Below are 20136 nucleotides of genomic sequence, written 5' to 3'. Positions count from 1 at the left end.
TTTTAATTTGTTTAATGATTGCCCTGAACGAGGTGACAAATAGTTGAACTTTTACCGAAAAGCTGCCTGGACAGTTTTTTTTTACAGTTTTGATTAATCTTGAAGCTGTTTTTTAATTATATATATATTTTTAAGTAGTGTCCTATCGATGATTGCAGTGTCTATGTGTATTAGAATGTTTTCATGTGATACATTATATTAGAGATTTGTATTATCTCCACTAGCACTTTAAAATATGTCTTTTTATAAAAATCCTTTGTTTTAAAATTATGTTTTCTTGATTGTTAATGAAGAATAACATATTTAGATACACAATTATTTTTCTTCATGTGTTTACTGGCTTATGATTGATAGTATAATGCAATTTTGAAACTTTGATGTTTGTTAGTTTTTATTCTTTATTTTCAACTGTTCAGCTTTGTAATCCCATCAGTTGATCTATGGTTTTGCCGGTTTGTAAAGCAAATTATTTCGATTGATTTAAGTCTGAGGGGAAAAAGGATCTTTTCTGTTTTTCCTACATATACCCTGTGCCTTTTCCTTATATAAGGTTAACTCCTTCGTGAGTATGTGGTTAAATGTGGCTCAGCCATTCACTTACCTAATTTACGAACTTGTCTGGCAGTTGGTTAGAAACAGGAGAGTTGGGCAATTTAGTACCAAGTGCAGTAGCATTAGAAACACGAACAAGGGTAGTGTGGTTGAGGAAACCTGCAATGATTCAGTGTTTAACTATATCAGCAAAGTAACTCGGGCCATTAAAGTAACTGCTACAAGTGGCAGTTCGGTAGTTGAGAAATGTGTCAATCTTAAAATATTAGTAACCATTGATGGTAAAGAGATTGAATTGTTAGTGGACACTGGTGTGAAAATCATTATAGTTTCTTGAGAGAATCATAAGAAGGACTTGAATCAATACGTTTTGCAACCTCTTGATGGTGCCATTGTGACATTTGAAGGCAGTTAAAGAAATGTATTCTGTTACTTTGGGTGAATTTGCAAGACAAAATTATCAAGAATAACTGTATGTGTGGCAAAGAAAGGGATATACATACTCATGTATTGGAATCAGACAGATTTTAGTATGGTATTGAGACAAGGGCGGGTGGAGGTAAGATGGCGGCTGCGTGACTGTTGTAAAAGCTGCTCCCTTGCTATGATCTAACTAATGTGAAAGACCCCGAGAAAGAAAGCGGGCTTAACAGCGGAATTTGAAATTGGATGTACTCGAGATTCTGGATGAGTACACTACAGCATAAAGAAGCTCTTCTTACACGGTCAATCAAAGAGCTCTATATCGGCGTGCAGACACTGAAACATGGAACATTCCTCTGGCCTAAAATGGCTCTGCAGACTTTCTCCGGTGTTTGGAGGAGCTTGGGAGGGCCGGGTGGTCGCGAGATGCCCCCCCAAGGCAAAACCGCCAGTGAAAGAACTGGCACCATGACCGGTACAAAGGCAATCCCTGCTGCTCTGAAGACGGCAGCCCTGAGAGGTAGAGACACTGCTCTCTCACTCATCCAGAAGGGGGTGGAGATCGACGGCAGGACGCCCAGCAGTGAGAAGCGTCCTGCCTACCCGGCAACCAGGCCCAAACAACAGACGGTGCCTGGGATGTTCTCTGGACAGGTAACAAGTGGAAAACAGGTATACGCCCCACCTGGGGGAAAACTGCTAATAAGATAGTGGAGGCAGATGCCCGCACAGGCTTAGAGACTGCAGTTAATACGCTACCCAAACTACCCTATGAGACTGCTGTATTAGAAGCTCCCATTACTGATATGACTAATACCAATATGTCTAACATAGAGCTTAAATAAGGGCTGAGAAAGGAGGGAATGGAGCATACTGACTGCACGCTAGTTATTATCTTGGAAATACATGGAGGGCTTGAGTTCAATTGTAATAACAATGTCTCTGCAAAGCTTGTTAATGAAAATATGGGAACTCCAGATGGCCATACATTTTTTTCTTTAACAAACGAATCAGAACATACCAATGTGAGTGATCTTGAGGATACAGAGCCCAAAGCTACAGGAGAGGATAGTGTCAGTCCTCCTACAACATTGGACACTCAGAGAAGGGCACCAAGTTGCACTAAGAAAAGGAGAATTATAGGTCTAGGGAAAAATAGAGGCTCAAGCTCCGATAACAGTCAAGCTGGCCAATTACAGTGGGACTACTCTTCTATCCAGCTCGGTATGGAAACCGATGATGAAAATATAAATGATTCCGCACCCAAGGATTCCAAAGCTACTACGAGCAAGTCAGATACTCACTCCTCTATGGGTCTCATATACTCTACGCTCAAAGAGATGCAAGCAGAAGCCCATCAAGAGCACAAGCTGGCACAACTAGCTAATAAAAGAACTGCAAGGGGGCGATTCATAAAGAAACAAAAGTTTTCTCAGAAATAGCAGAGCGCACTACTGCGTTAGAGAGCGTGTGGTGGGGCTGGAAGCTGGGAAGAGAGCACCGATCAAAAAATTACAGCTAATGATGACAGAATGTGGGATGTACTTTGGAAATTGGGGGATTTTAAAAATAGACAACACAGAAATAACTTATGTTTGCAAGGCATAGAGGGAAATGCTGAAGGCAATGACATACGTGGTTTTGTGCTAAAACTCTTCAAAAGCGCCTTTCCAGAGTTATACCATTGGAACTGGGAAGCTGAGTTGCAGCATGTGCACATATTCCCACTAATGATGAAAAAGCACAGATCTGGTCAAAATGAGAAACCTAGAGCCATTCTAATTTTTGGGGGGAATTTCCTTTCACGGCAGACAATATTCGAGAAAGCGAGACCAGATGCAAAGCGAGTAGTTGAGGGGCACTCTTTCTTCGTATGCCCGGATTTTTGCCACTCAACAGTGGAAAGAAGATGGAGGCTTTGGCAGCTGATTAGTCCTTTTCAAAAAAAGGGCTGTGAGGTGTTCTTAATGAACCCAGCAGGACTTAAGGTAATTTTTAAAGGAAATATCAGAATATTCACCTCTGAGATTCAGGCTCAGGAATACTTTCAGGAACTTACACGCGGATAAGAGGACTAAATATGGACTAATAATGCTTATTTTAGTCTGTAGTCAAGATGGGTCAAATTCCGCAAAGAAATTTGTTTTGTTGTCTTGGGTTATTTCGCACTCCTTTCTTCTTTTATCTCTAAGCAGAGGGGTGACTAGGGAGTACAGCGGAATGCAGGAGGCTTCGCAAGGGTCCTTGTACATTGTTTGCCTTACTGAATGTGTGGGGGAGGGGAAGGTGGGGAGGGGGAGATCCAAAAGAAATTACGGAGATGGTTGAATTTTTTTTCTTATGGTTATCATCAAGACCTGATTTGGTGCTGCCACGGGGTACCTGAATTTACCTAATTATTAATGGGAAAGCTTAGAATTGCCTTAATTAACATTTGCGGTCTAAATAACCCTGCAAAGAGACGGAAAGCCAGCTTGGACATCCAATTCCTGAAGGCTGGCATAGTCTGCCTTCAGGAAACGCATATTGAAACATGTAAATGGAAAGTACTGGAATTGGATGGATATCAATTGATTTCGAGCACTACGCAGGATGTGAGGACAAGAGGGGTGACCATATTAACTCGGAGGGGCTTAGCTACCTTTTCATGATGCACTGCTGAGAAATTGGGAAGATGGGTAATTACGTAGTGTTGTGTTGGTAATAGTATGTTGCACTGTCTTCAGTTCCTGGATCAGTACTCGACGATCCAGCCCTGTTTGATTGGTTGTACGTAGAATTAGTAATGTGGCCTCTCCCACTGTCTGTGGGGATTTTAATATAAATATGAACTGTTTGGCCTCTAATCAATTGGGGACAATGTATCAAGGGTGCAAACATATAGTATACAAATCCCTATTACAAAAGAGATCATTACATGGGCTGTCGGATGTTTGGGCTAAACAAGTAATGAGATCCTGGTTTTACGTATTTTTCTGCCCCTCACCGAACACGTTAGATTGGATTATTTTTTTGCATCTCAGGAGCTGGTACATGGTACCAAAATAACTAAATATCCTACAGTATATAAGACCACAACCCTTTGGTCCTTGAAATTAATATTCAGAAGAAATTACTAGGCCTTGGCATAGTATTACACTACGCTTGCGCTACTACAAGCTACGTGAATTACACATAGCACAGTGCAAAAGCGTGTAGCGTAGCCTAGAGGGATACGTTAAAGGCTGGCATTAGGGGGTAGACATCTAAGTTTGGATAGGAGACTCGAAAGAGGGGAAAAAACCTGACAAGTGTATTATATGAGGAACTGAGCAAAGCTGAAGCCCACCTGATAGAGGTTCTCTCTGAGGGAGGTGATTCGGAGATGGCTCAATCAAGGATTATAATTGCCAGGTTGGCGATTACAGAAATTTCTATAAAAAAATCAGCAGGTATATTGCTTGGCTGACAAGGGGTTTATGAGAGTAATGAAAGGGTGGATCATATGCTTGCAGTTGGTACCAGAGAAAAAATAGTCCAAACTGGTATTACCGAATTTCTCGATCCTAATGTTGGTCCAGTTAATGACCCAGATACCATTCTATCCACTTTCCAAAAATGTTATCAATAATTATATACTGAAGAAAATCGGATGGAAAATTGTGAGATTGAAGATTATCTTAATGGAATAGTTCTTGAACAACTTTCCCCATAGGGGAAAGAAATGTTAGATTCACAATGAAAATTGAGGAAGTGAGAGTGGCTATTCATTCTTTGCCATTAGGGATAGCTGTTGGTACGGACTTAATACCAGGTGGATTTTATAAAAAATTCAGTGGTCAGCTGCTGGTAGTGATTCTAGAGATTTTCTGTATTGTCCAATCCAATGAGGTCCGACCCAAAACCTGGAACTCAGCTAATATAGTTGTATTTCCGAAAAAATGCAAACCTATAAATGAACTCGGGTCATTCAAACCTATTACACTGCTTAACAGTGACACAAAAATGTACGCTAAAATTCTTGCTAACAGGTTGGCATCGGTGATTAAGAAATTAGTCTCTCCCCATCAACAGGGATTTGTTCCTGGACACGGGACAACGGAACATATCTGCTGGACTATTGCCCTATTTGACTACACTAAGGTAACGGGAGACCCTATGGCTTTAATACTCTTAGATGCAGAAAAGGCATTTGATAGGGTCTCCTGGGCCTTCTTGTGGGCAATTATGGAAAGAATGGCCGTGGGTAAAGGGTTTATCAGGGCTATAAAAAGCATGTACCGGGAACCCATAGCTAGAATAGCCTTGATGGGTCCCACGTCTGATATAATCAAGATCACAAGAGGGACAAGGCAAGGGTGACCCTGTTCTCCTTTGTTATTCACCATTTACATCAATCCCTTAATCAAGAAAATAGAGGAGAACCAAAAGATTCAAGATATTGATACCAGAGGAGACAAAACCAAGATTTTAGCTTAGGCTGATGATCTGGCAATAATTCCGCCTAACCCTCGGGTTGCCCTCACGGAGATAGAGAAAGTAGCTAATCAGTTCGGCAAATTCTCTGGCTATCACCTTAATAAAAGTAAAACGTTAATTGTTAAAAACAATAGAATAAATCTGGATGACTCTCGGGTAGTTCGGAATGCAAGATATTTAGGGGTAGAGATTAAGGCTAATGTTGATGAAATTGTTCATATTAATTTGGAGCCACTGATGCAGAAATCTAAGATAGATTTTAACAGGATGAATAATTTGCATCTTACATTGTTTGAATTGAATTGAATTGAAAGAATATTTATATAGCGCCTATGCTACCCGGAGGCCTCGTAGCACTTCAGAACCAAGAAGTAGCAATTACGGAGATATAACAAGACTATCGCTCGAATAGATGTGTTTTCAGAAGTTTACGGAAGGCAGTTAGACTACGGGTCTCTCTTATTAACCACATTGGTGCTAAGGCAATTCCCGCTGGGTGCTGAACTCTCCAGATTTCCATTGTTCATGACAAGGTCAGCTCGTCATAAGCACAGGAGCAGTGCACTGCATGACGAGCTGACCTTGTCATGAGCATGGAAGGGGTTAATTGAGGGAGAGCATTCCATAGCTTGGCCGCTGAGTATGAAAAGGAGCGGCATCCCCATCTAGCTTTTTTTACCTTCCTGACCGTTGCTAAGACTTGGCTACTAGAGCGGAGGGATCTAGAAGGTTGATATAATGCTAACATTGAGTGAAGAATGGTAGGACCTGTTTTCCAGATAGACTTGTGGGTTATACATAATGCTTTAAACTGAACCCTGGCTCCCATAGGAAGCCAGTGCAGTTGACGATTGCAGACTGTCTCCTCGGGACTTGCAGGAGTAATCTTGCAGCGCTGTTCTGTACCACTTGAAGTTTATTTATTGTAGATAGTGGGGCTCCAAGGTACAGGGAATTCCCGTAATCTAACCGGGATAAAATCAACGCCTGGATCATAGTCCTGCGTGCTTCAAATGGGAGGAGAGGAAGAACCTTCCGTAACATCCTTAACAACCCGTGGCATGTTGATGCTAAGACAGTGGCTTGGTGACCTAGATTACGTTTGTCATCAAGCCACACGCCCAAACCTTTTATATAAGGTTTAGGTGGTGGAGCTAGTCCTAAGCATGAGGGCCAGATGGGAATCGGTGGTGCGGGGGAGGAGTTGCCTAATATCATAATCTCCGTCTTATCTCCATTGAGACAGAGGTAAGAATCCTTCATCCATCCGGCTACTGCTTCAAGACAGGGTGCCAGTCTATCAGACGATCTCCCATCGTGGCCCAAGGATACCACTAATTGGGTATCGTCTGCATAGCTGACGATCTTAATGCCAAAAGGGTGAATAACAGCTGCCAACGGTTGCATATATATGTTGAAAAGCATTGGACTTAGGGCCGATCCCTGTGGGACCCCGCATTCCAGAGCTTGGCTAGATGACACTACGCCTCCTTCAAAGACTTGGAAGTGGCGATTACTGATGAAGGAGGTGAACCACTTCAGAGCAGCACCCGACACCCCGCTCATTTTGAGTCGGTTGATCAAGATGGAGTGGTTGACCGTGTCGAATGCTGCACTGAGGTCTAGCAGGATGATCGCTGCTCCTCCTCCCTCATCCACCAGTCTCCTGGCCTCCTCAGTCACTAGCAATAGAGCTGTTTCTGTCCCATGGTTAGGACGAAAGCCAGTTTGAGTATCATCCAGCAAATTATTAGATTCAAGATGGGCTGTAAGAATATTATTAACATGTTTTTCTAACAATTTGCTAAGCCATGGTAAGAGAGAAATTGGACTATAATTTGATAGTAAGGAGGGGTCTAAGCTGGGTTTTTTAATAATGCTTTTATCATAGCACATTTCCACATGTGAGGGACTGTGCATGTTGATATAGAAAGATTTAAAACCTCCAATATGGTGGTTTGGACAGCTTTCATAACTGTCTTTATTTGTTTAGGTGGAGCTACATCCAGTGGAGATCCTGAGACAACTTTACTGATAATTACATCAAGTGTCTCTAAGGTTAGGGGATTTAAGTGATCCAGAATGGGACCTTGAGTAAGATCAGCGATGTTATCATGTACAAGACCAGCTTCATTCGAGGAAAAGGCATTATATATCGTCTCAATTTTCTCTTTAAAGAATATTGCTAGTTGGTTGCAGCGTTCAAGCGCTCCTTCACTCGAAGGAAGGGGTTGTGGCGGGGTAATCAATGATTTAGCTATTCTAAAAATCTCTTTAGGGGAATTCACTGCAGCCCCTATTTTGTCCTCGTAAAATTTTGCCTGGGTTTTCTTAATTTCATTTTTATATCTCCTAATGGCTGTTCTATATGTTTGTTTAGTTTCTAGCGAGGGGACTCGTCTCCAAAGTATTTCTAACTTGCGACAGGATTGCTTTAGTATTCTCAATTCAGGACTAAACCAGGGAGCCGGATTTTTCCTAATGCAGTTCTGTATAATGACTTTGGGGAGGGTCGTATCTAATGTTTCTTGGATCCAGGTATTAACATTAGTATTTGCTTCTTCAATGTTTGTTCCAACTATGGGCTTTGTGGCTGTGAGAGATGCTTGCCATTTATCCAAGGGTAGCCTATCCCATTTTCGATCCCACGTTACCTTTGGGGATTGTGCCCCTCGAGTATTTTTAGTAACCCAGAATAAGGAGATTAGAAAGTGGTCAGATCACGGTATGGAGATGGGATCTCCAGAGGTAAGATTATATAAGTTACTAAATATGGGGTCAAGAAGGTGACCTTTTTCATGTGTTGGAAAGAGGCATTTTAAGTGCAAACCTGGTAGGTGTAATGTAATTGAAATGTTTTTCCTCCCTAAAACCTTATATTTTTTAAGAGCCATCCCATTATAAATAGGCAATTCTTGGTTTTTAGAGATGAATCAATTGATTTCTAGGTTTCTCTGGGCAGGACAACATCCCTGAAGAGCTCTAAAGTATATGACTGTACCCAGAGACCGTGGATGCTGGTCAGTCCCAAATCTTCAAGTATATTATTGGGCAGCAGCTATGAAACAGATGGCCGATTTGTTGGGAAGTGACTGGGGGGATTGAAGCGAAGCGTCTAATGTCTCTATTTATGAGGTAATATATGGGGCGGAGGTTAAAGAATGTCTTATGCGACATATATATTGTGCTTATTTTAAAAGGGTTAGATTTCAGGTATTACTGGGTGCCTTCAAAGTCTGGACGGCAGTTTTTGGTAAAATCCACAGATATACTCCAATAGCTAATAATGATTTACTTCCAGCCATACTTCATGATGGATGTATGAAAATTTGGGTCGAAAGAGGTGTACGGCATCTGGGGGTTTTAATGGAAGACAAGGAATTTTTTTTATTTGATATAATTAAGGAGAAACTTGAGTTAGGGAATAATCATTTTTTTAAATATTTACAGTTATGGGACTTTTTGATTAAAAAGACAGTTTGCTGCAGTAAAATTCCTTTATTAGATATGGTGTTTGGAGCTTGTCCAACATTGTCCCCTATATACAAATTAATCAACAAGGAAATGGGGGATCACTTAGCTAAACACACGGGCCAGTGGCCGGAGCTTTTACAAGCAGGGACAGGAGAATGTGAAGACTCCCTTTGGCTGAGCCAGACAGCATTTATCTCTGCAAGTCTTTAAGTACAGTGTTTTAAAACTTGGCTTAATCTATGTATCACACCCGCACGGATTTCTAGATGGGGTGGGACTTCAGGTATACACTGCACTCGATGCGGAGAGCTAGCCGCTGATAGTGTACATATGTTCACCACATGTCCTAAGCTTGCTCCTTTGCTAAGTAAGATAGGTCAATGTCATACACAATGCTGGGATATATGGTGGAGCTTACCCCCAGTTAATAATGCTGGGAGTAAGTAAACAGGAATGGGTGAACTAAAGCGGATTTTGTTGTTTACAGCTATGGCGGTGTTTAGGTTATGTCTGGCCAGTGTTTGGTTGGATTGGGATCCTCCCTCATTACACTGCTGGTTAGGGAAATTGCTAGCTACATATAGGTGGGAGACTGCAATAAATAGGAGAAGGCGATATAGAACAAAAAAAGAGGTCTTGACATTTGGGAACCCATAACTAGATGGATTAAAGAGCATGTGGATTCAATGAATTACGAGTAGCCCGGCGGCAACGTATATACTTAATCATTTCTTTTACTTAAAGGTTAAAGAGTAATTTTAGCAATATTAATGTATACACTTAAAGTCTTTTGGATCAAGAGGGAGGGAGTGGAGTAGCTTCGAATGGTCGGGGTCTTAAGGGATGGAGGGGGCAAAAGGAATTAATAATAAAAGGTGGACATCTATTATATTTGCTTTATGTAACATAGGATATGTTTTGTTTTCCTTTGTATGATGTTTAAAATAAATATTTAAAAAACAAAAAAAAAGAGACATGGGCAAGAATAGCCATTTCACTAGTTGAAGAAAAACCTGTTCACTACTGATTGGAGAAATAAAAGACTGTATTGGAGAATAAATTAGGGATAATCTCAAAATACACATATGCAAAACAAGATGAAGAAATGATACTCTTGAATTAAGTTAACATTGAGATACACTCTCCTCAGTATTTGAAGAGATTTGGATGCACGAAATTAACAAAATGATTAAATAGGGCATCATTGAACCTGTAGAGGCCAATACATAGTTTTTTTGGTAGTTTTCTATTTATAATGATACTACAATAATGTTTCATTCAAAAGCATAGGGATGCAAACCTCACCTCCTCCCTCCTTCATCCCTTTCATGTGACCAAGATGTGTGATCCAACGGAAAGAATAAATCACAATTGTTATGTATACTGTCGTGGTAATCTCTTCCTGAAAAAGTCATGGCTTTGAGATCTCTATCTCTTTCAGCAGCCTAATGGTAAGGCTGCTGTCTATCTCTGCCAGTGTTTAATGTGTCCGCAATGGGCCCCAGACGTGTTTGGGTCTCTGTGCCAGTGGTAGGACGGTATAATAGAGGTCCAGTCATTTATTGCAGACAACTAGCTCTTCCACCCATTATTTTACAGTCAGGACTTGAACCCTCCTCCAGACACAGGGTATCCCATTTTTACCATCAACAAAGCTGCTGAGATGAATCGTGGTTGTCACTAGAGTCTCTTGATATATCTTAACAGTGCCACCTTTCGGGATACTTTTAGAGTCTCGCTAATCATCTTGGAAAGTGTATCAAATACCTTTGGCCAGTATCTGATGATTAATTGGCAGAGCCAGGCTAAGTATAAGAAATCAGCCTCTGGTGTAATGCAACTCCCACACCTCGCATTGTCTAGGAGACTAGCCCTGTATAGAGTGTGTAGGGTGTGATAGGTTTGGTGAATAAACCTAAATTGTATCAATAATAACCGATCATTAGGATGGAGGCAGCCTATCTGTTTCCAACAATAGTTCCACTCCATGTTTTTGATTTCAGTCCCCAGTTCGTGTTTCCATCTCAAGTTAGCATATGGCACTACGCTAAGGTCCTCACTTTGAAGCATGGATTGCAATGTGGTTATTATCTGTTTGTGTAAGGTAGTATTGGAAGTAGTGCCAGTGCCTTACAGGGAGTGGATTCCCATGTGAAAGGGGGCTCTGATGTGATGATTATGGACAGCCTGTAGTACAACAGGTTCTACTCCTTCCAAGGTGCACAGAGGTTTTAGAAATTTGGCGGGCCTAATTATAAGAAGTGACACATAGCTGTGTTGCATCAGAGATGTATCAAATTTCTTGCGCCTGTATCAAAAAACATTAAAATAACCATGGATTCTCTGTATTTACAATACAGGGCTCCATGGTGCAAGGATCTACTGGTGCGTCAGAAATACTGATGCATCTGTGGGCCCGAAAGTGGCTCGTTCTTATAGTTGGTCAGAAGACTGACGCAGATATAGGAGTGTATAAAAAAACACAGCGGTGATTCCTATTGTGAAGCCACTGTGTCAATTTCTATGCCTGAGTTGAGGAGGCACAGGAATTTTGATTCTTTCCAGGCTTGGAGCGATGCAGTAAAAAACGTGTAAATTTCACTGCGTCAGTTCTAAGTGGCTTTTGATATGAGGGAACCCCTACCCTCCATACATTGCATACTGCATGGTGCAGCTGGTTCCAGTGCAGACACATTGTGATGCAGTCCTACAAAAACTGAAACCTTGAGCCCTATGAGTAATTTTGTGAATATGGGGCAATGTAGAGCAGAGAATGCGCTGCGGATGGTCAAAAGAATTACGTAACAGTGGTGCAAGCTCCTCGTAAATATGCCCCTTGGGGTTTGGGAAAAGGTCTCCTGTCTGGTGGATGCCTGATTTACGCAGTGTCTGCCCTATCTACTTTTCCCTTATCAACTTTATTAGTGGGTAGTGTGTTAGTGATTGTTTTCAGGGCATAGAGGATTGGATAGTTTAGCCTTTTACAAATCCAGTCTCATGCCCACTGCAATCTCATCACAGTGTTTATTTCAGAGCGGCTGTATCCAGATATCTGGCCCATCCTCACCTGCAATATGATTGGCTGAGCTGTTTCATGTTCCACCGCAATGTGTGCCATATATGAAGGTGAGTTGAGCCAGTAGTGGGCGAAATAAGCCTGGGTGCAGTGGTAAGAAAGTTCAAAGTCTTACACGGATATACCTCCGTGCTCAGATGGTAGCCTAAGGATGAACAAGCATACTCCGGGTTGCTTACCCACCCAGGCTAGTGTGCTCTTATGTGATTTAAGCATCTGAAAAAATAGTTTATTCAAAATTATGGGAATGTTGATGAATAGGTAGAAGAGTTTAAACAAAGCCACCGTTTTCATTAGGGCTTTTCCCCCATAAGGGACACCTGATCTTGAAAGTGTGCCATGACTCTTCCATATTTCTCACTGATCACCTTGCTTTTGTCATGACTGATCCACACTCCCAAGTGTTTAATAACATTTGCGCAACATAGGAGGGGTAATGCCACCTCCCGCAATTTTGTAGCCTGTGTCAGGTGTACTACGGTTGATTTATTCCAAGATATTAATATTCCCCCTAACGCTCTAAAAATGTGCATATGACAGGACTCAGGTTTAGGGCCAAGTCTCTCAAATTCAGTGTAATATCGTCTGAGTACAAGGAAATGATAAGGTTTCTGAGGGATAACTTGAGATCCCATGACCATGAGGTTGCTGGACTGTGTAACAAGTGGTTCCATTGCAAGAAGCATAGAAAAATTGGATGAGTGGGCATCCCTGGTGTGTGCCCATTCCTATGGGGGAAGGGATCGGACTGGAGCTTATTTACATGGATTCTAGTGATAGAGCCTGTGGAGAGTAACCATATCCACTTTAAGAAGCTTGCAGGCATGCCCATTCTCTTTAGGACTGCAGAAAGACACTCCCCCTCCATAGAGACAAACACCTTTGAGACTACTAAAAATACCACTATTGACTCCATAACTGGTCTTAGTTTGCGAATGAGGGCCAAAATTGTCCTCAAATTGTGAGCGGGGGAATACTGGTATGAATCCTGCTTGATACAGACGTGCCAAGTCTAGTAAAAAGAGAAGTAAACGGCTGGCTAGGACTCTGACCATATCTTTAAATCTGTATTTATAATAAGAGACAGTGGAAATTATGATTCGCAGTATGTGTGAGGTTTATCTGGCTTAAGCAACATTTTGAAAATGGTTTCTCTAAATGAGGGTGATAACATGCCCTGAGCCAAAGTTTTGTTGTGTACTTGGAGGAGTCTACAGGTTCATAGTGGGGAGTACGTTTTATAGAATTTAGTTGGGAGTTGGTCATTCCCCAGGGTTTAATTCATGGGGAGACTGAATATTACCATGGAGATCTTTCAATAGTTATAGGTGCCTCCAGTAGCTGTCTGCAGGGGCCTTCTAACCAGGCTAGTACTATACAATCTAAGTATGCATTAAGGTCTGCTTGAGAGAGTGTGGAGGATGCATATCAATCTGTGTAAAAGGCTTCATATTCAGTAATAATTGCTTTGGCGTTTGATTTACATGTGCCTTCATTCCCAATCAGGATGGCGACTTCCTATGGGGGCCCCATGGATCGGTATATCAAGACCAGCATTCTGCTTGGTCTATCCACTGCCGTAGTTACAGGCGTGGCCTGTGAGGGCTGGGCCTGCCCTTTTTTAATGTTTTTAATGTTTGCCCCCCCCCCCCCCCCCCATGACCCTGGCAGCTGGCAAACTTTGTTAGGATAACTCTTAGTTTACGTACATAAACTACTTTCATCTCAAAATTCAAACATTGGTTACCCCGTATATAGGATTATTTAGCACCTAATATTTTCTGTGGCCTCGAAAATACCTATTACTGTTTCTGTGTTTTAGCCATGATGCTTAATTTCTTTTCAGTTCCTGAGCAACAGAGAAAGATTTCTAATCTCACAGGTCCATTGCACCTCACTGTCTGACCCTCGGTCATTCTCTTTATCCATATATGTCATATTTCTTATTTAAAGGCGCATACGGGTCCCTGATTAAAACTCAATTTGGGCTTTTACGTTTTACTTGCATGAATCTTTTTTTACAAGTGCAAAACAACATTTGTACTTTACAGAAATGTGCACTTGTAAAATGATTTAGTCACACGGAGTATTCCTTGTGAATGCATTTCCTTTGGGTGACGACTGGGTTTTGGGGGACATTTTTGAACATCATAGACAACAGACTACAATACTGTTTTTGGGATACTTAGCCATGGTGTTCTTTTGGGATACTTAGCCATGGTGCTTATAAAATAGTTGCTTTTATGGAATTTTAAGTGGCATACATACATCATGTGCCTAACATTGTCCAGATCCTATCAATCGTTTAGTGGCAATGAGAAAATCTATGTATTGCAACATCGTAAATGTACATTGATAAACAAGCAAGGCAGGTACAGAATCAGTCTAACATTTGACTGTCACTACTCGCTTCTACTTCCTTTTCAGAGGTAACCTCATGTTAAATATAGCTTCATACATTTTTATGACTTCTTCAAAAATCATTATATGGGGCTTCATTGCATGCGTCCCAGTTAATTGTGATATGCACTTACCCACTGTTACTGCACATATTGCATATTTTGTAATCAATTGGAGATGAATAAAGGCAAGTCAATCATGGCGATTGTGAGAAATTGGGTTGTTGGTTGAAGGAGGGAAGACTCCTGTTAAAGTAACAGCCATATTCTCTGTCAGAATGAACGACAGAATTTGCTAAATTAACTTGTCCTTAACCCTCTGGTGACTGGGAACAAAAGCAGTCAGTCTTAACATAGAGGCAATGTCTAAAGTATTAATGAAGCACACAGAGAGTAATAAAGTGAAAACACAACACAACTAAATTCTCACACCAACTAAGAAAAATAGAGCAAATTGTAATAAATTAAGTAACACCAAAACAACAAACATCCAATCAAGTAGAACCAGAATTAAGATTTTTTAAAGTTTAAATGGAAACCTAGCACCTAAAAGATCAAAGCACCAGCCGCAGACATCTTGTCGTGTGAGACTGGGTCAAAGTAAAAAAAATATAGACAATCGCAATGAAGCGTGGGTCGGATACAAAAAGTGCTTTAGACTCGGTTAGAGCTTACCTTAAGACTTGGAAGAAATTCTGAAGAAACTGTTCTGAGAAGATAAAGTCAAGCGGGGCAGGGGTGCAGGTGGTGTTGGAGGAGAAACATTGTTGAAGGAAGCCACTGGATGAAGTCTCATTGAAGATTTCTCCGTTTGGACATAATCACTTTTTTTTGGAAGTCGAAAATCTCTAGAGGAATGAAGCAGGGTGCTGTAGCTGATGAGAGTTCTAGGAGGCTCGATACCCCTCTGGTGAAGCACCGCTGAAAAGGATTTGTTGCTGCGGAAAAGAACGTAGTGCCAGCTACCACCATGTCAGGCTGAAACTAGCCCTTGGAGTCACTCTGGTGGTTATGCATTCAGTTGGTGAAGCAGGTCAGTCCTCGAAGGGTTCAAGGCAGGTTCCAGCCTGCAGAGCAGCTCCTCCAGGTGCAGCAGAGCAGTGTTGTGGAGAGGACAACAGGCCACAGCAGCAGGCAGTCATCTGAGAGTCCTTCCTCAGGCACGGAAAGTGAACTGAAAAGTGGGTCTGAGGGTACCGTTTTCATCTCTGAACTGCTTCTGCTGCCAGCTGAAGCCTGCACACCTGACTCAAGATGCTCTGTATCTAAACATGGTTGGATCCTTTCTGGACTGAGGTCCTCTCCACAATTACATGATTGACATAAGGCCTTCTTAATCACTCCCCATGACTGGTCCTGTTGGGGGGGATACCCTAGACCAGCAATGGCAAAACTCACTACTCGGTGTTTGGGCTTCACCCTGCTGTTGCAATCACCTCCATGTAGCTGACCTCTGGAACAATCTAATACAGGCACATGAGATGATAGTCAGTAGTGATGATCTTCCAATGTGATCACTGGTCACCCACACAAACATGAGATGATACTGGATGCCCTAGAGCTGCATCTCTTTGGACCACCGCCATCCTCTGAGACCCCAACCTCCGAAAAACAACACCTGTCAAATCATAATACTGGCCTACACACTAGCACTCTCACTCTGCGACCTCCCACTCTCCATTCCCCAGTCCTCATGGAGCAGTTATTGTTTAGTGTATGCACAATGTCCACTATTGAATGTTTGCCTAAATGGCCATATCTGAAACTGTTACTTTACTGTGTTATGTCTCCAATATATTCTGATGCTATATATCTACACAAATTGTACTGTATTCACAACTGAATGATTTCTAGGCAAGATTCATTAAAATAGTTTTGGAAAATAAAGATCACTTGCTCTGGAGCCTGAAGTGCCATCATCTGCCTGCCTGCTGATAGCAGAGGACCCTGTGAGGAGGAGGAGAAGGCCTGAAGGCTGCTAGGTCCAGTGGGGGAATCCTGCTGAGTAAGTGGATCAGCAAAGCGGAGTGTGGGGTTCACAGTCCTGTGGGACTGCTGCACAGATCAGGCATGTGTGCTACCCAACTAGGCAACCCCAAATGTCAGAAAGGGCCACCATGAACATAAGTGTTGATGCACTGCTCAGGCCATTTGCCCTGGTGCTGCTCAAGTCAGCAACCTGATATGCCACAGGGTAACATAGTCAAGATCAGTTTTGCCACACTGATTAGGCCGCTTGCCCATTTGCTGTCCAAGTAGGCAACCCCATATGCCAGATGGGGCCATCTTGAATTCAAAGCATTGCTGCACTGATCAGGACATTAGGGCATTTGTGCATGTGCCACCCAAATTTTTCCCTGGTGCATCGCTGCGAAGAGTGAGGAACGTCGCCCATGTGCAATGTGCAACCGTGAGGAGCAGTAGATTCCGACCCTTAAACCCAGAGCATTTGCTTGAGATTTGGAGACCAAGTAATTAATCAAACCCTATTTTTGGAATCAGAGGGACTTTCAGCATCACCAGAGGATCATCGTAGACACCCTTCCACCTTGTCAGCAGTGTGATGACTAAAGCGCTTTGCTGGCATCCATTCCAGCCAAACATGACACAGATGCTCCCGGGGTCCTCTGTAACACAACACCAGCACAAGCCAGTAGACTGATCATTGGGCCGCAGAGCCCTAGTGGATCTTGCTTTGACTAATTAGTACTACAGGCCTGCAACACTTTGCCTTCTAAAATCCCATTGTGGAACTTTTAAGACAAACCTGATTGTTTCCTTGTGCACATGAGGAAGAACTACTGCCAGTAGACAGGAAAGTGAGACTCAGGACCATACCCTGACGATGCTTACATGCTTGTCTTACAAAGACTGCGTATATTATTTGTTTCTCTCATATTTTACTGTAGATTCTTATATAAATACTATTTTTGTCATTAAAGCGAGTATTTGGCTGGACATTTATTTACTGGGGTTACTGGATGTATTTTTATTCTTGTCTCCGTATACACCTTGCACCTACCTCCTCCATGAGAAGCCTTGGACTGCTTGACCTGTTCTACTTCTGATAATCAAGTCCTGAAGAGGCAGTACTTGGTCCAGATGCTCAAGACCCATGGTTAGGTCAAGCAGTGGGACATCAGGAGTAAAAGACCTCAACTCTCGTTGTTTAGCCGAGTAGCCCCTGCTTGCTCTCTAAATGGGATTCTGACACCAGGTTTCCAAATCTAAATAGCCTGCAATTAGATCTCATCATCCCCCATAGATTAACATAGCCTTGATGTGAACAACTCTGCTGCATACTATCCCGTCGAGTTACTGAGGAGGAATATCCTGTATTTTGTATGAGGAATGTGCTATGACTTCCTGTAATGTCTAAGTGCTGCAACCCTCTTGTTATGTCAGGTGTCTTCATTCGTTTTGAGTAACGTGTTTTTTCTCTTTAAACACGTTTATGCTTACTCACCATTGTTTTCGAATTTTGTTGATTTTTTTTTTTATTCTGTTATTCAATTCCTGGTGCGTGTTTCAGCTTTGAAAATAAATAACTCATCGCATGCAGAGACAGGACAGATTTAAGGTTTAAATCGGAATCAATTACACGTGCACAGGTAATAGAAATAATTTCCACTTGTTTTCTGCAAATGAAACCAATTCTCACATTTAACAAAAAATCATTCAATATGCTACATATATACAGTACCTTTTCCATTGAGATAGGCCTCAAAGTGTTCATTCATCATTGCAGTTGGGTTTTCATCAAACTTTCGTAGCATATTGTTAAAGTGAAAGTACGAAGCCAAATTATCTTTCGGATTTCTGGTCACATATATAACCTGAAGCAAATACATTAATTCAAAAACAGGTCTCAAAGAATAATTATTTCAAAAACACATATTATATTTCTTTTGCTTCCAGTTTTAGGCGGTGATTTTTGTTTTTGGCAAAATTATTAAAAGATTTGATACACGTTTTCCTTTTAATACACATGGTTAGCATACCTTTACAGCAACAACGAGCTAGCACAAATATTTAGTTACACCTCCTGGCAGTCTTGTAAACTTAAAGACACATGTTCATGTAAAAGTGCTATGAAATAGTGGCCATTTATGGTATCAATTGCTCTGAAAATTAAAAGTTCCTGTTAGTATGGAATGCTTCTAAAATAATCCCGAGTAGGGAAAGAAGACACACCAAATGCATGTTTTTTTTCAGTTCTATAAATGAATGAGTCCACATTTTCTTTTTGTCCATACATCGGCACTCAGAGCTGAATTTTGGGCTTTTACCCAAAATGTCAGGCAGTGATGGGGACAGAAAGGAAAAAAAAAATCATCAATCGGGGCACCTATTTGCTATGATGGTGTGTAGGGTGGTTGAGGTTTTGGACCTTCAATGGCAGCCAAGACGAATGTCTTGACAGAGGTGCTCAGTCATGAGTCAGCCCATCTGAACCCAGCTTTTAATGAAGCCCTTACTGATGTCCTACTCGGGGCCTGGTCTGAGCCCTGCACAGGGCCTGCTATGCATAATACAATTACCTGCCACTGTTGTTCCGCTCCTAGGGACCCCAGTTTCCTTACCCAGCACTCCACCCTGGAGAACTTCGTGGCCTAGGCCGCCAACTCTGGAGTTAACTCTGACATGTTCCATACCACTCCACGGGATTGGAGATACAAGAGGTTGGATACCTTTGGGAAGACGGATTGTACAGAGGAACCCCACATGCATTTATCAGACATGCCTTTAAAAGTAGTCACTACCTGACTGATGTTACCACACGTTACTTTACCACGCAAGTCATTACAATGACTTGATTTAGGTGGCGCTGGTCTTTGTAATAGCATAATTTACTATTCCAACTCCAACTTATGCATCAATAGGGAAGTTGTTTGACTTAAAATTCAACACCAGTCCAACAACGCGTCTCCTATAGCAAGTCATTGTAAAACTTTGTGGGTTAAAGTAACATGCCGTAAAGTCACAGTCGGGGTTGTGTTGTATAAGCGGGTCTTTGTTGAAACTGCAGGGTAAAGGATATTTCCTGGAAGAGGATGTCCTCTTCTGCCAGCCTTGCACTGTGGTCAGTGAACAACGAATGCCTCTTGGGCCGATACTCCCATATGATCTGGGACTTGGAGGAGGCCAAACCATACTTTCCGAAGTCATTACTGAGGGGAGAGATGCAGCAAATTTCAACATACTATGTGGACTGAACACAACAGACTTTCTGGGTAAAGTGATCTCATTGTCGGAGGCCCTTTGGCGCCATGCCTGGCTGAGAAGCACCTGCTTTTCAGGGGATACCTGAGCCTCACTAAAGGACATATCCTTTGAGGACTCTTCTTTCTTTTGAGAGAAAGCGGGCTCATTGCGGACGCGCTTTAAGGATAGATGATCTATGGCCAGCTTCTCCATGGCCCCTCGTCAACCTCAGTCAACCTTCTGCCACAGAAGGAGTTTTTAACCGCTTTTCATACCTTCCCAGCTTTTTCATAGCCTTGGACACGGGTCCCACAGACCTTGTGGGAGAGGTAGCCAAAGTACACTGCCACCAGCAGCTGCAGCCTCCAAACCCCATTAGATTGCCCTAAGGCATCCAGTGGGGGGCAGGATAGGCCATCACCTGCACCACCGGAGTTTGGAAACATCCAATTGTAAAAAGGGGTTATTCCATCCCCTTTATGACAACTCATACACCCATGTCACTCTCTCACAAACAGCTGATGGAGGACCACCTCTCCTTGTTCCATC

The 20136-nt window shown here is 42.1% G+C and overlaps 1 protein-coding gene across 1 annotated transcript in view; it reads right to left on the bottom strand.

The window, feature by feature from the left end:
- LOC144763175 (amine sulfotransferase-like) overlaps positions 1 to 20136 on the bottom strand; it is a 381067-nt gene that overhangs the window by 159425 nt on the left and 201506 nt on the right. The window contains exon 4 of the mRNA XM_078648521.1: positions 18086 to 18218. Within this exon, the coding sequence (XP_078504647.1) occupies positions 18086 to 18218 (133 nt within the window). The remainder of the gene's footprint in view (positions 1 to 18085; positions 18219 to 20136) is intronic.

The sequence above is a fragment of the Lissotriton helveticus genome, chromosome 6 (genome assembly GCF_964261635.1).
Source record: "Lissotriton helveticus chromosome 6, aLisHel1.1, whole genome shotgun sequence".
NCBI lineage: Eukaryota > Metazoa > Chordata > Amphibia > Caudata > Salamandridae > Lissotriton > Lissotriton helveticus.
Note: the sequence above shows the minus strand (reverse complement) of the source record. Positions and strands in the feature narration are given on the sequence as shown.